The sequence below is a fragment of the Priapulus caudatus genome, unplaced genomic scaffold (genome assembly GCF_000485595.1).
Source record: "Priapulus caudatus unplaced genomic scaffold, Priapulus_caudatus-5.0.1 Scaffold310, whole genome shotgun sequence".
Lineage (NCBI taxonomy): Eukaryota > Metazoa > Priapulida > Priapulimorpha > Priapulimorphida > Priapulidae > Priapulus > Priapulus caudatus.
The window spans coordinates 281,264-292,738 of NW_014577371.1; the positions used below are offsets into that span (position 1 = coordinate 281,264).

General features: G+C 41.4%; 1 protein-coding gene across 1 annotated transcript; it reads right to left on the bottom strand.

Moving 5' to 3' along the window:
- Positions 1 to 2,454: 2,454 nt before the first annotated feature.
- On the bottom strand, positions 2,455 to 6,813 carry LOC106808873 (carboxypeptidase B-like). Its single transcript, XM_014811765.1, has 9 exons — positions 6,783 to 6,813; positions 6,477 to 6,570; positions 6,122 to 6,223; positions 5,594 to 5,698; positions 5,022 to 5,132; positions 4,682 to 4,769; positions 4,237 to 4,439; positions 3,720 to 3,804; positions 2,455 to 3,148 (listed from the first exon to the last, which is right to left on the bottom strand). The coding sequence occupies exons 1-9, from the start codon at positions 6,800 to 6,802 to the stop codon at positions 2,958 to 2,960; spliced, it is 999 nt and encodes a 332-aa protein (XP_014667251.1). The 5' UTR covers positions 6,803 to 6,813; the 3' UTR covers positions 2,455 to 2,957.
- Positions 6,814 to 11,475: the final 4,662 nt, after the last annotated feature.

Below are 11,475 nucleotides of genomic sequence, written 5' to 3' on the forward strand. Positions count from 1 at the left end.
CGTGCGTGTGCGGTGTCGTGTTGTGTGTGTGTGTCGTGTACGTGGGTGTGTGTGTGTGTGTGTGTGCGTGGCGTGCGTGCATGCGTGCGTGCGTTGTGTGTGTGTTGCTCGTGCGTGCGTGCGTGTGTGCATCGTGGCATGCTGTGTGAGTTCTCGTGGCTGAGTAGATCAGTTTGTGTGTGATGTGGCTGTGGTGTTGTGTGTGTGTGTGTGAGCGCATCCGCGTTGGTGTGATGACCATGATGTTGCGATACCGATGCGATTTGACCGATTTCCATCAGGTTTTACAATTAGATATTAGCGAGCCACCTCTCTGACATCATGAAATTATGTACATGATCTTATTCGATAAATTTTTATATCATATGATCTATAATATCACCAATAATCAATTATCATTATTGGCTAAGCCTAATTAAAAAATTATCAGAAGCTGTAAATCTAAACAGCAAGTATACGCATGAGAAACACGCGCCTATGCGCAATTCATGTACGTTATGAAAGAATAATTTATGAAATGCCGTCCGCGACGGCCGAGGCGAGCCGAGGCCGGGGAAGGGCCGGGCTTTACTGAGCTTGTTTTACGATTGCTCTTGCTGAGCATTTCTTAAACACGAATCAGTTAACTGTATATCTGCTCGTATGTCATGTCTATAGTCTGTCTCATGTAGTGAACATGTTCGCTAGCTTGTTTAGTACAGGTGACTGATAACGTTCTAAATGCCACATATATATACGTGCGATAGTTTAACATTTTTATAACTGTTACATGGACTAATATAAAAAGCAATCAAACATGCGAAAACTAAAAAAAAGTAAATACCGTAATATCAATTGCATAAAATTAATAGATTGTAACAGACTAAACATATAATAACTTATTTCGTTAAGATGACTTCAACAACCGCCAGCCTTGCCCAATGGCTTGCGCGATTACGACAGATAGCGCAAACCATGCGGAAACGTTGTTGATAGAATGATCTGCGAAACTTTACATATGGGGTCTTATATAAAACACAATACGTTCACGGAGCATGCATAACAATAGTTTGACATCGTACGATAAAGACTTTTATGTGTATATTTACTACTTTAGGATAACCGCCATATGTGCACGGCCATCTTGTACTGTGAAGTTAATTGCATTCCTCTAATTGAGTTTAACAGGGCCTAAAGTGGAAGTTAATGTAGCGCAACGCTTAGGTTCGCGACGTTATATAAGGGAGCAATCCTTAGAGCCATTAAGAATCATCGCCCATTCTGCTAAATGTTTGGCACAGCGCCAAAGCACAACAATCGCATCCTGGAATAAACCAACATTTCTTACGGACGAACCCGCTAGGTGATTAACGCATAGCTCAAATATCGGCAGGCGGTTTTTGAACTTGCGGACTCGGGATTTCCTATTCGTCTCACTTTCGATGATTGTATCTGCCTACATGGGGAGCGCTTAAATTTTACAGAAATTGATTCCAAGATTCGTCTCGATACCTAATAAAATATGCGTCTCTGTCGTCGAATCTCGTCACGCTTACGCTGTGTCGTGTTCTCCGTAAGTAATGTGGAAACCGGATGCTGTTAGCGACCAGAATTCTTGCGGCGGAAATCTAGCGATCGAATTAAGGATATAGCCAAAAACTTATGATATTCTCGTGGGTCTGTACTTCTGTCTCCGGAATCTTCTTGGCAGAGTATGGCTACCATTGATGTAAATCGAGGGCCTATATTCTGATCTCGAGCCAGACGATTTCAGTTAAGACACACAAAACACATACACACACACACAACACACACACACGCGCGCGCGCTACGGCGCTGCGCGAACACGCAGCTCGACTACGGCTACACGCACCAGCGCACACGCACACGCCACAGCACACGCACACGCCACACGCACACGCCACACGCACCCACATCACACGGCACAGCACGCACACGCACACGGCCACACGCACACGCACACATACGCCACGCCACGCACCTGCGCAGCCACCGCACGCACACACACACACACACACACACACACACACACACACACACACACACACACACACACACACACACACACATATATATATATATATATATATATATATATATTCAGCGACATCTATCGTGTGGATTAGCTACGACATCAACAAACTATACACGCCAATATATGCTCACAAATTATTTATTATTACTCACAATTTTGAAGCTACTTTTAATTATATTACTTCAATTTCTTATTCATTTCATTTTAACTTTGATAATGCGTGAACCGTGTGTCCCAGAACGATCTGGTTGTACTTTTCCATGTAAAATTATAAATGAGGAGAGCAGGTATTAACTCTCGCGATTTATCCAGGTGTTTAGTGGTGAAAGTTTGCGTCAACGATTTTTACAACAAATACATCAGAGTCATAGCTACGGATATGAGAACATTCTGTGTTAAATGTAATTCAAAGAAAACGTTTATTTTGTCATAAAAAAACAAGAATATATTCAATGATTAACTGCGTTATGAACATTGATTTACTAATGCCCAATTACGGGACAACTACCTTAGATATATGTGAAACCATTGCGACAAGAATGCGATTTCCTAGAGAAGTTAGGTCATTGTTTTAGTTCTTATGTATATAAAACGTGTGAAATATTTTTATCGCTGACAATGAAATAAATTAATACGGCATTAGATATTTCGACGAAGAGCTGACAAAGTTGCCAAGTTGACAATATATCATATTCAGTGGAAAACGTCCTAGTAATACAGTGGCCATCATCAGTTAATTGACGCCGTGCTATTTATTATTTCTTTAGCTTTTCCTATGATATGTATCCCGCGATCGCACCAAAATCAACACATTATCTATACGTCAATATTATTTAGTAGTCCTTTATATGCTCCCAATGTACCAGGGTTGTCACTGGAATTGGATATATGCAAGCAATCTCACCAAACCCCAATTACTATTCTATGCAAACTCTAAAATGATCTGACTTGCGATAACCTTAATAGCTTCCCATGTTTCTTCAGACGTCGGTTCAATCTGATCTTCTGGGAGCAGAAAACTGTAGTAGCCAGTATCACGTAACTCCACCGTGTAAACGTACTTCACCTTTGGCACGCCCTTAGCCCAGTCGCGCGATGTCCCGGAAGATTCATCTGCAATGGCATTATTATGAGTAGAGCTTTACTCGTAAATAAAAGGTACAGGCAAATTTATAGTTAGTTATGCACATAAAACCTTAAGCGCAGTTTCATTATGTTATATATTCATCAGTATAACGATTACTCACGATCGTCTGTGCGAATGAAGAGAATCAGTTGATGTGCAGTTAGTAAGATGAAATTTCTAAAGCTCACCGTGAGATAACTTTCAATTTTTTTAAAAGCCAAATTTTCCCATGAAGTAAATACATTTAGCTTAAAGCCAGCTTGCATCCACGTATTGCATCATGCGTAATTGAAAAACGAGTTCATGCCTTTACAATAGACATCTGAGGAAATCAAATACAGTTAACCAAAAAATTTTCATTAGCCCAAAATATCGTGGAACATTGCGTAATGGTTTGTCTACATACACAAGACATTAGCGGACGATCCGACTTCGTACCCTGTACCATGTATTGCCGTCAATGCATTTGTTGCCCTCACCCCTAAGTCATACTAAAAAATACAATAAATTACTACAAACAGAAGCATAGGATATCGGGAAATTGATGTGTGCACGTACACAGAACATTTGCTGCTGATCCTACGGTGTATTCCGTTCCATACATCGATGTCAAAGTGTCTGTTGCCTTCACAGCAAGGTTATACTGTGGATAAAATCAGGCATATAAAAGCCAAATAGACCAGTGAATAGGGAACACCACGATGCTGACTGAATGAGTCTGTGTTTATGTATAAATGAATTGATTCCGATACGCGAAATCTAATAACGGCAGATATTATCCTTGCGCATGGCGAGAGTATTGTTGTTAACGTACGCTCACAGATCTTTTGCAGCTTTATCTATAAATATGTAACGTTTCAGAATTGCCGTGAGTTGCGATTTCTTCTTACAACGGGTTGGGGTAAAGCTTTAGGACAACAGCTAGACTTTATGTCGGCAACACATCATTGTATCAGGAGTGTATGATATAGACTAAATTATATAGAGAATATTATATAGACTACAGTCTATATTATACACTCTTGATTGTATTAGCGGCTTTTGGAATGGTTCGGCGATAGTGTAATTAAAGTACCAAATCATCGTAGTCCGACGGTAGTTCTGAGGTGTAGCCCCACGGAGTAAGCCATAGCTGCGAGTACGAGTGCATAGTGATGAAAGCTTTCATATCGTTGGCTAGAGGCAGTACGTAATCACGTAAATTCCTCGTCTCGATCTCGGAAGCTGGCGTTGTGCCAGCAAAAGTACTAGAGCAGGGATCACTGCTGGCACCGATCTCTAAAATAGAACGGAAAGCAAACGTTTGCAATAAGATTTCGACGAATACATCGGTAAAACACTTTGAAATAAATAATGAACATTAATTGGAAAGGAAATTCGATTAATGTGCGTCTGAATAAAGACATGTATTAACGAGAAAGAAATTCTCTAGGACAATGTTTTCGCGTATGACGCCAATTCATCACGATACAAAGCTAAAAAAACATTACCAAAATTCATTGTCCTAGAGTAATAATTACCCATCCACTTGAAATCGAAGTTTCGATTGACATCCGCACCATAGCAGCCATTAATTGGCCCAGACCGAGATTTCCGCCACATCCGATCCTGTTTTAAAGAAAACAAAAACACTAAATCTTCTGATGCACGGACTCCCGTAACATTAGGAGTACATGAATAGAGAGATCCCTCTATTCTAGTGCTGCCGCTAACATTCATTGAGACGAATATCACAGTGCGCAGTAGTGAGATGAATGTTGACCACGTTCACGATATTGCAGTCACGACGTTGCAAATGATTGCATGATAAAAGATTAAGATTAAACGATTGAAAGACTAAATGTTGATTTTAATAATTACGTGTGTGTGAGAGTATTCATATCCATCTGGGTTGACGACAGGCAAGATGTGCCACTCAATCTGATCCACAAAGTTCTGAACTTGCGAGTCCTCTGCATACTTGGTCAACAGCTGCGTAACACGTATAAAGTGAACGGTTTTCTTATTATAGATGTACCGCCCCTTTACAGTTTGCATCTGATAAATAATGATTCCGTGCTCGTTATATCTAACGAATATAATAAAAATAATACATAATAACGTACACATGCGGAAAACACTTCACGGCAGTTATTACTGAAGTTACAACTGCCCATTAGTAACCTAAGTGTACGATTTACTCCAATAATGACAATTAAAGAAATCCCTTCTTTCTTTTCAAACTACAATCTTCAATAAGTTACCTAAACATTTATTTAATTACAGCCTTCCGGAGATGGATTTTGGAAACTAATAAATTCAATTAGATTCAGATTTTTAAATATATCGGCTATTTTTATGTATACTACGTGTCCTATATAGTTGGCTTTCCATGAGATTATCTGTACCCTAATTCTCACATCATGCGATATAATATTTTGTGTGTAATCTACCTGATGAATGAAGTATTGGTTTGTGGCCGGGGATATCCATTCTCTAGCATGTATTCCAGAATCGATCCATACGATAGGCTTCCGTCGTCCAGTCGGTTTTGAAATCTTCGATATAAATTAAAATGTCAAAACAATTAACTGCACTCTTGTCTCTCCCTGTAACAGACTCACTTTTAAGAAGTAACAAATTCTGCGCTATAAATAATACATACTAGTTCAAAGTCGTAAATATTATAGATTGTTTAGATATACCTCACCTACAACGTATAATCTATACAAGTGCATGTGTGCAGCCGATCCAACACCTATTTTACTCTTCCAGATAATATTTTCAAGTGTTGCGCGATGCGCCGGTGTTTTTGTAATCGTTTTACGACAAAATAGATTTGCTCTAAATTCGCAGTATAAATACAATTTCGTTTAATCTAAGGTATGATGCCGGAGACATATATAGAGCAGCAATAATCACAACCGCAGTAGGAATTCAATTAGCAATTCATCAAGCGCCATGACGCTGCATTCTCTTACCTTAATAACATTCATTGGTAGCCCTAACAGGGACGTGCCTATGTTGTGGATGGAAGCGATATCAGGGTATTCGGCAGCCATAGAACGTATCCAGTCGTCAATCTTTCAAAAACGACAAACGTTTTCTTACCAAAGTTCACTTACTTACTTACTTAACGACATTTTAATCATTTCTATTTATTTTTCCATGCAGGGCCTATAACGTTTACTTGGTTAACGCCGGTATAGGCCATTCAAGGCGTTTTTGTTTATATTCAAAAATAACGTTTAACCTTGAGTGCTATCGTATACTATGTATAGGTGAAGTTGTAACAATCGGTGTTTGACAGTAAGGACTATTCTTTAAAAAAATCACCTCTCTGTGACGGTGGTATATTGTTAGGTTATAGTTTTCAGATTGTACAGAAATTCTCTTGGCCTCTGCGCTTTCTGATTGCAGGTCCATCAGCCTACATTGAAGAGGTAGAGACTAAGAATTAGTTTTTAGCCATTGATGATCATTATTATTATTATTCATCACGTTATGGGTCTATTTCACAGAATCAGATTTTAATTATTGTATTATTCCTTATCCCAAAAATATAAAAATGAATTATTCGACTTATAACATTTATTCCGTTCTTTTCCTGCGATATGATGCTACTTTAGATATAGGCAATACCTTTGCACGTCATCAATCATGACATCATGCTTCATCCTTGCTGTGGACTGGGCTAACCAATACAGGCGGCAGCATAATATCACGTGTTTGTTAATGCCACGGAGATCACTCCAGAAGTCCAGCTTAAGTTCAAAACAATAGTTGTCCAGTATTAATCGTTAGCAAATATATATTATATACGTTGATTATTTAACCGCCCTATTATACGTGTGTCCGATTTCCTTCTACACATATACCCAAGGCATCTTTATAAACCGGATAAGTACCAAGTACTCATAGAGAAAATAAAAGTATATCAGTTAGTATTTGGAAGTCAGACTAAAACCTTTTCCGAATTCCCGTATAACGTACCTAGATAACGTGAAACAGTTTTTTTAAGTATCATAATTAAAATTATTTAGTAGATTATTAGGCGATCAAAAAGCGTCAAAAGGGTTTTACTTGTGACCATTTTTGATTTCATTGGTAACCTTTAAACCGCTATCTCTGAAGTGACTGTACCGGCAATAACATTTCACTCACCCGCGACTCCAACCGATTCAAGTACTCGAGTTCAGCAGGTTTTTATGGGTATAATGCGGCCACACCTGCATAGCTTATAAAAGACGAAACACAATTCAACGTCATTGTGTATATATATATATACTATGTGTGTGTTGTTGTGTGTGTGTGTGTGTGTGTGTGTGTGTGTGTGTGTGTGGTGTGTTGTGTGTGTGTGTGTGTGTGTGTTGTGTGTGTGTGTGTGTGCGTGTGTGTGAGTATGTGTAGATTCTGCGTGTAATATGTCAAGTATGACAATAATTATTGTTTGCAAGCGATAGGTGGCGTGCCAAAAAGACGGAGATGTGCCCTTAGCAGACGCATGCGGAAGGTATATATGTACAGGTACCGCTTACATTTGCCGAGTTTTGCGTGCCTTGATTTTATCGGGATGAAATAACTCTCCGTCTTGTGCGGGAGTTACCCGTCTATATGTGCTATTCCAGCGTATTCTCGTTATTAAACTGTACCATTCCGCTGTGGATCCAGCAATGTAAGACATAATTAGGAATCGGTGATAGTCGTCTTCGAAGGTGTTTAACCCACGGCTAAAGACATATCGCGAGTCACGATGTGATTAGAAAGTCACACACAGCTCAATTAAACCGATCGTTCAAATTATAAAAACACATTTTCTACGATAAGACAAGCTGCAATTCAAGTTCGATTTTATGATTCAACGTGATAATTGATTAACTTCATTATAAAACAGAGTATAAAGAGAATGTAAGAGTCCTTGCACAGAAACACGCCCACACTATTTAATTTCATTCGAAGGCTTTGACTCCAAAACTGCCAAACGATGTAGTTTTGAAAATGCTTAATGGTGCTATTCGTTAGTAACCCCCGAATTTCCACGCAGTTTGCTTACCATGTGGCGTAAAATGTACAAATTTTTGTCATAATCTCACATTCCCCGCATTACAAATCCTAGCGTGCTCTATACATAGAGAAAAAACGTTCAATTATATTTCAATTTCATGTTTGAAAACTGAATCAGAATGCATATGTGCGCACGAGGCAAAATCTACAAGTCGAATCATGAAATGACAACATACCCATAGTATTTTGCCTGTTGACAATCCGCTAAGGCAATAACGACGGCCACTACGAGAGAGAGGCGAACAACGTAACTTGGCATAGTGCACGCTTATACACGGCGATTGAATACGCATTCAGTATCGGCAGTCGCGAGCGGGCGCTGATTTTATAATGACAGGAATAACTGATGTCACCGCATACAATCTGCCGAGATATCTTAATCTTGTGAATATTGACGCAGCACCTTTAGCATGTAGTGTATTTGCATTGTATGCGACGGTGTGAACCAACTGCTGGTGCTAACTGATAGTGCGCCGCGGTTTCCGCACCTGTCGGTTAATTATAAATAACTCGCTACTCGACATGTCTGGGCAAATACTGGCAGGTTACAGCAGAAATTTACAATATACTCATTTATAACTTTGAGTAGATCTGTTTATTGTGACGTCTTGCTGACTGTAACGTGTCGTCATATTTTCTTCCTTAAACAAAAGTATTTGTGTGAGCTTTGTGCCAACCGCCAACGGAATTAAACGCGACAGTAGATAGGCTTATCTTAATAAAGTTGCGTATGAGGATACTAAATACTAGTCATGAGGGTCAGAGAATCACTGAGTCACGTCGTTGTGTAACATATGCGTGTGATGCGTTTACTCTGCGAGGAATTCATTAGTAATACTGTCGACATGTCATCAAGAATACCCAAGGGAATCGGTATTGATCGTGATCTTATAGCGTTGTACTTTTCGGGGTACCCACGATTATCGACTATCGACTATCGATTAGCATATATCGGTAACCTGTTCCTCGCCGGTTGGTAGCGCAAGACGAATAGGTATTGATGCGATTTATAGCATCGTAGCGAGTAGAGCCTATAGCACCTATACGATAGAATAGTTGTACCTAGCCGCGTAGAATCTATACGATACATATAGCCAATGCTTTCTCGCGTTTTATATCTTGCGGCAGATCGTATGAACGTTTACGAACGCCACGGGTCATCCCGCCTTCCCATTGTGTCCAAACTGCATGCAGCGCCGCCTTCGTACAACTCAGGATACCTCCCTCGTGAATTGAAGAAAATTTGTGTAAATTGAGCCAGAGCGAGAGCGCCCATCTGGCGTGGAGTTTGCGTTGTGTCTAGGCAGAGAGCCAATTGGAACAACTCCAAACTTTTCATACGGCGCCTAGCAATTTCACAAAGAGGAGATTTTGCCCTAGTAATAGTCTACAGGTCACTCTGGTAGCAACACCTGTCAATCATGACGTGTGTAAGCACATGCCGTCGAACTGCCCCAGCTTCGCAAGCGAGATAGTTTGTGCTAGCTCAGGCACGCGCGACATTCACATCATATATTGTACACACATGCGATTACTGTGTATCACATACTACATGTGATCACAGTCACGTGACGGCGATGCGATAACTGGTCAGGATATGCGACCGGAGTGATATGGTCCAGATGAGAGACCGGATACCAGAGAAGCGTCGCCTGAGAGGTGTCGATCCTGCCCGCTAAGCGCAAATCTTGCGCGCAGTTCCGCGGCAAGGCGCACGCGACCGCGGGAACGTCCTACGAAAGTATAATGCGCTGGCAGCTATTGATCCGTGCGTCAAATCGAAAGGCCGGCGCACGGATCAATTGCTGCCAGCGAAGAGTCTCGAATTTTAGCGGGTCTAATTCACTAGCAAACATGCACACGCCATCGCGCAGGCCTAATAGCGATGTTTCACGTGACGTCATAGATCAGGTGAAGTGTATTTGTTATGTGTTGTGGTTGGCAGAAGCAAAGCATGCTGCTTGACATTTACAAATGAATAACCTCATGTTCTGATAGAAAGCGCTGTTTATGTAGTGCACGTACACGTGCGTGCTGCGTGCGTGCGTGCGTGCGCACGTACACGTGCGCGCATGCGTGCGTGTGAACTTACACGTCCGTGCGTGCGCGAGCAGTAAGAGGGTGCGAGCTTTCCTGACTGAGCCGAGCTGGCTCCGCGCTGTGTATCCTTACGTCAGGAAGGGGGCAGCAAGCGGCGTGATCCTCGTCCTGCGCTGTGTATCCTTACGTAGACTTCTTACCGAGCTCCGCTACACTCTACATGGTCAGCTAGCAGGGGGACAAGCCACCAGCAGCTAGAGAGCAGTGGAAGGGCGCGAGCTTCCCTGACTGAGCCAAGCTGGCTCTGTGTTGCTTTGGAGCTGGACGCCGCAGTTTATATACAGCTGTGGGATACCACGTGGTCACAGTCATGTGACCCCCACGTGTGACCTGCAAGTGTCCCGTCCAATTAAACTATAGGTCAGGTGGTGCAGCATGGCTTTCCTTTTCAATCCGCTGCCAGCCCACGTGGCTACGAAGCCGTACGTCTTCAAGGTTGAAGTAATGCTGACGCATGCTATAGTGTATGTTGTACAGCGGGTCGAATTCGCTACACATGAAACATCGCTATTGCATGAGAATGACTGAAGAACTGCTCCGTCAATCACGCAAAACGCAAGAGAAATTCAACGACGGCGAAATATACAGCTGTGCCTGCATAGCTCCCAAATCTCGTAAGTGTGCGCGAGCATGAGTGTGTGCGTGCGTGTGCACGTACACGTGCGTGCGTGCGTGCGTGCGTGCGTGCGCACGTGTGCATGTGCATGTATACGCGCGTGCGCACGTACACGTGCGTGCATGAGTGTGTGCGTGCGTGTGCGTAATTAGGGTTATTTCAATTTTATTATAGTTTTTCGTGCGCTTTTAAATGCCAACAATTTTCAACGATGCTACGATGACATGCTTACCAGCAAACGCTGTGTCAAGCCAGTTACTATTGCGCACGAATTCAGATTAGTCGAATTCCCAGTGAATTCCCATATGTAATTCCCTGTTTTGTATTAAATTGCCAGTAGGGGGAGCGTGCCGCTCCATATATTAATTCAAACCTTTGGTTTGCACAAGGAGGGGCCGTCCGGGGGCACCACTAGTCAAGAGTATTGCGTGTTGTAAACGCGCATATGCGATCAAAAATTAATGTATATATGTATGTATGTATGTATGTATGTATGTATGTATGTATGTATGTATGTATGTATGTATGTATGTATGTATGTATGTATGTATGTAT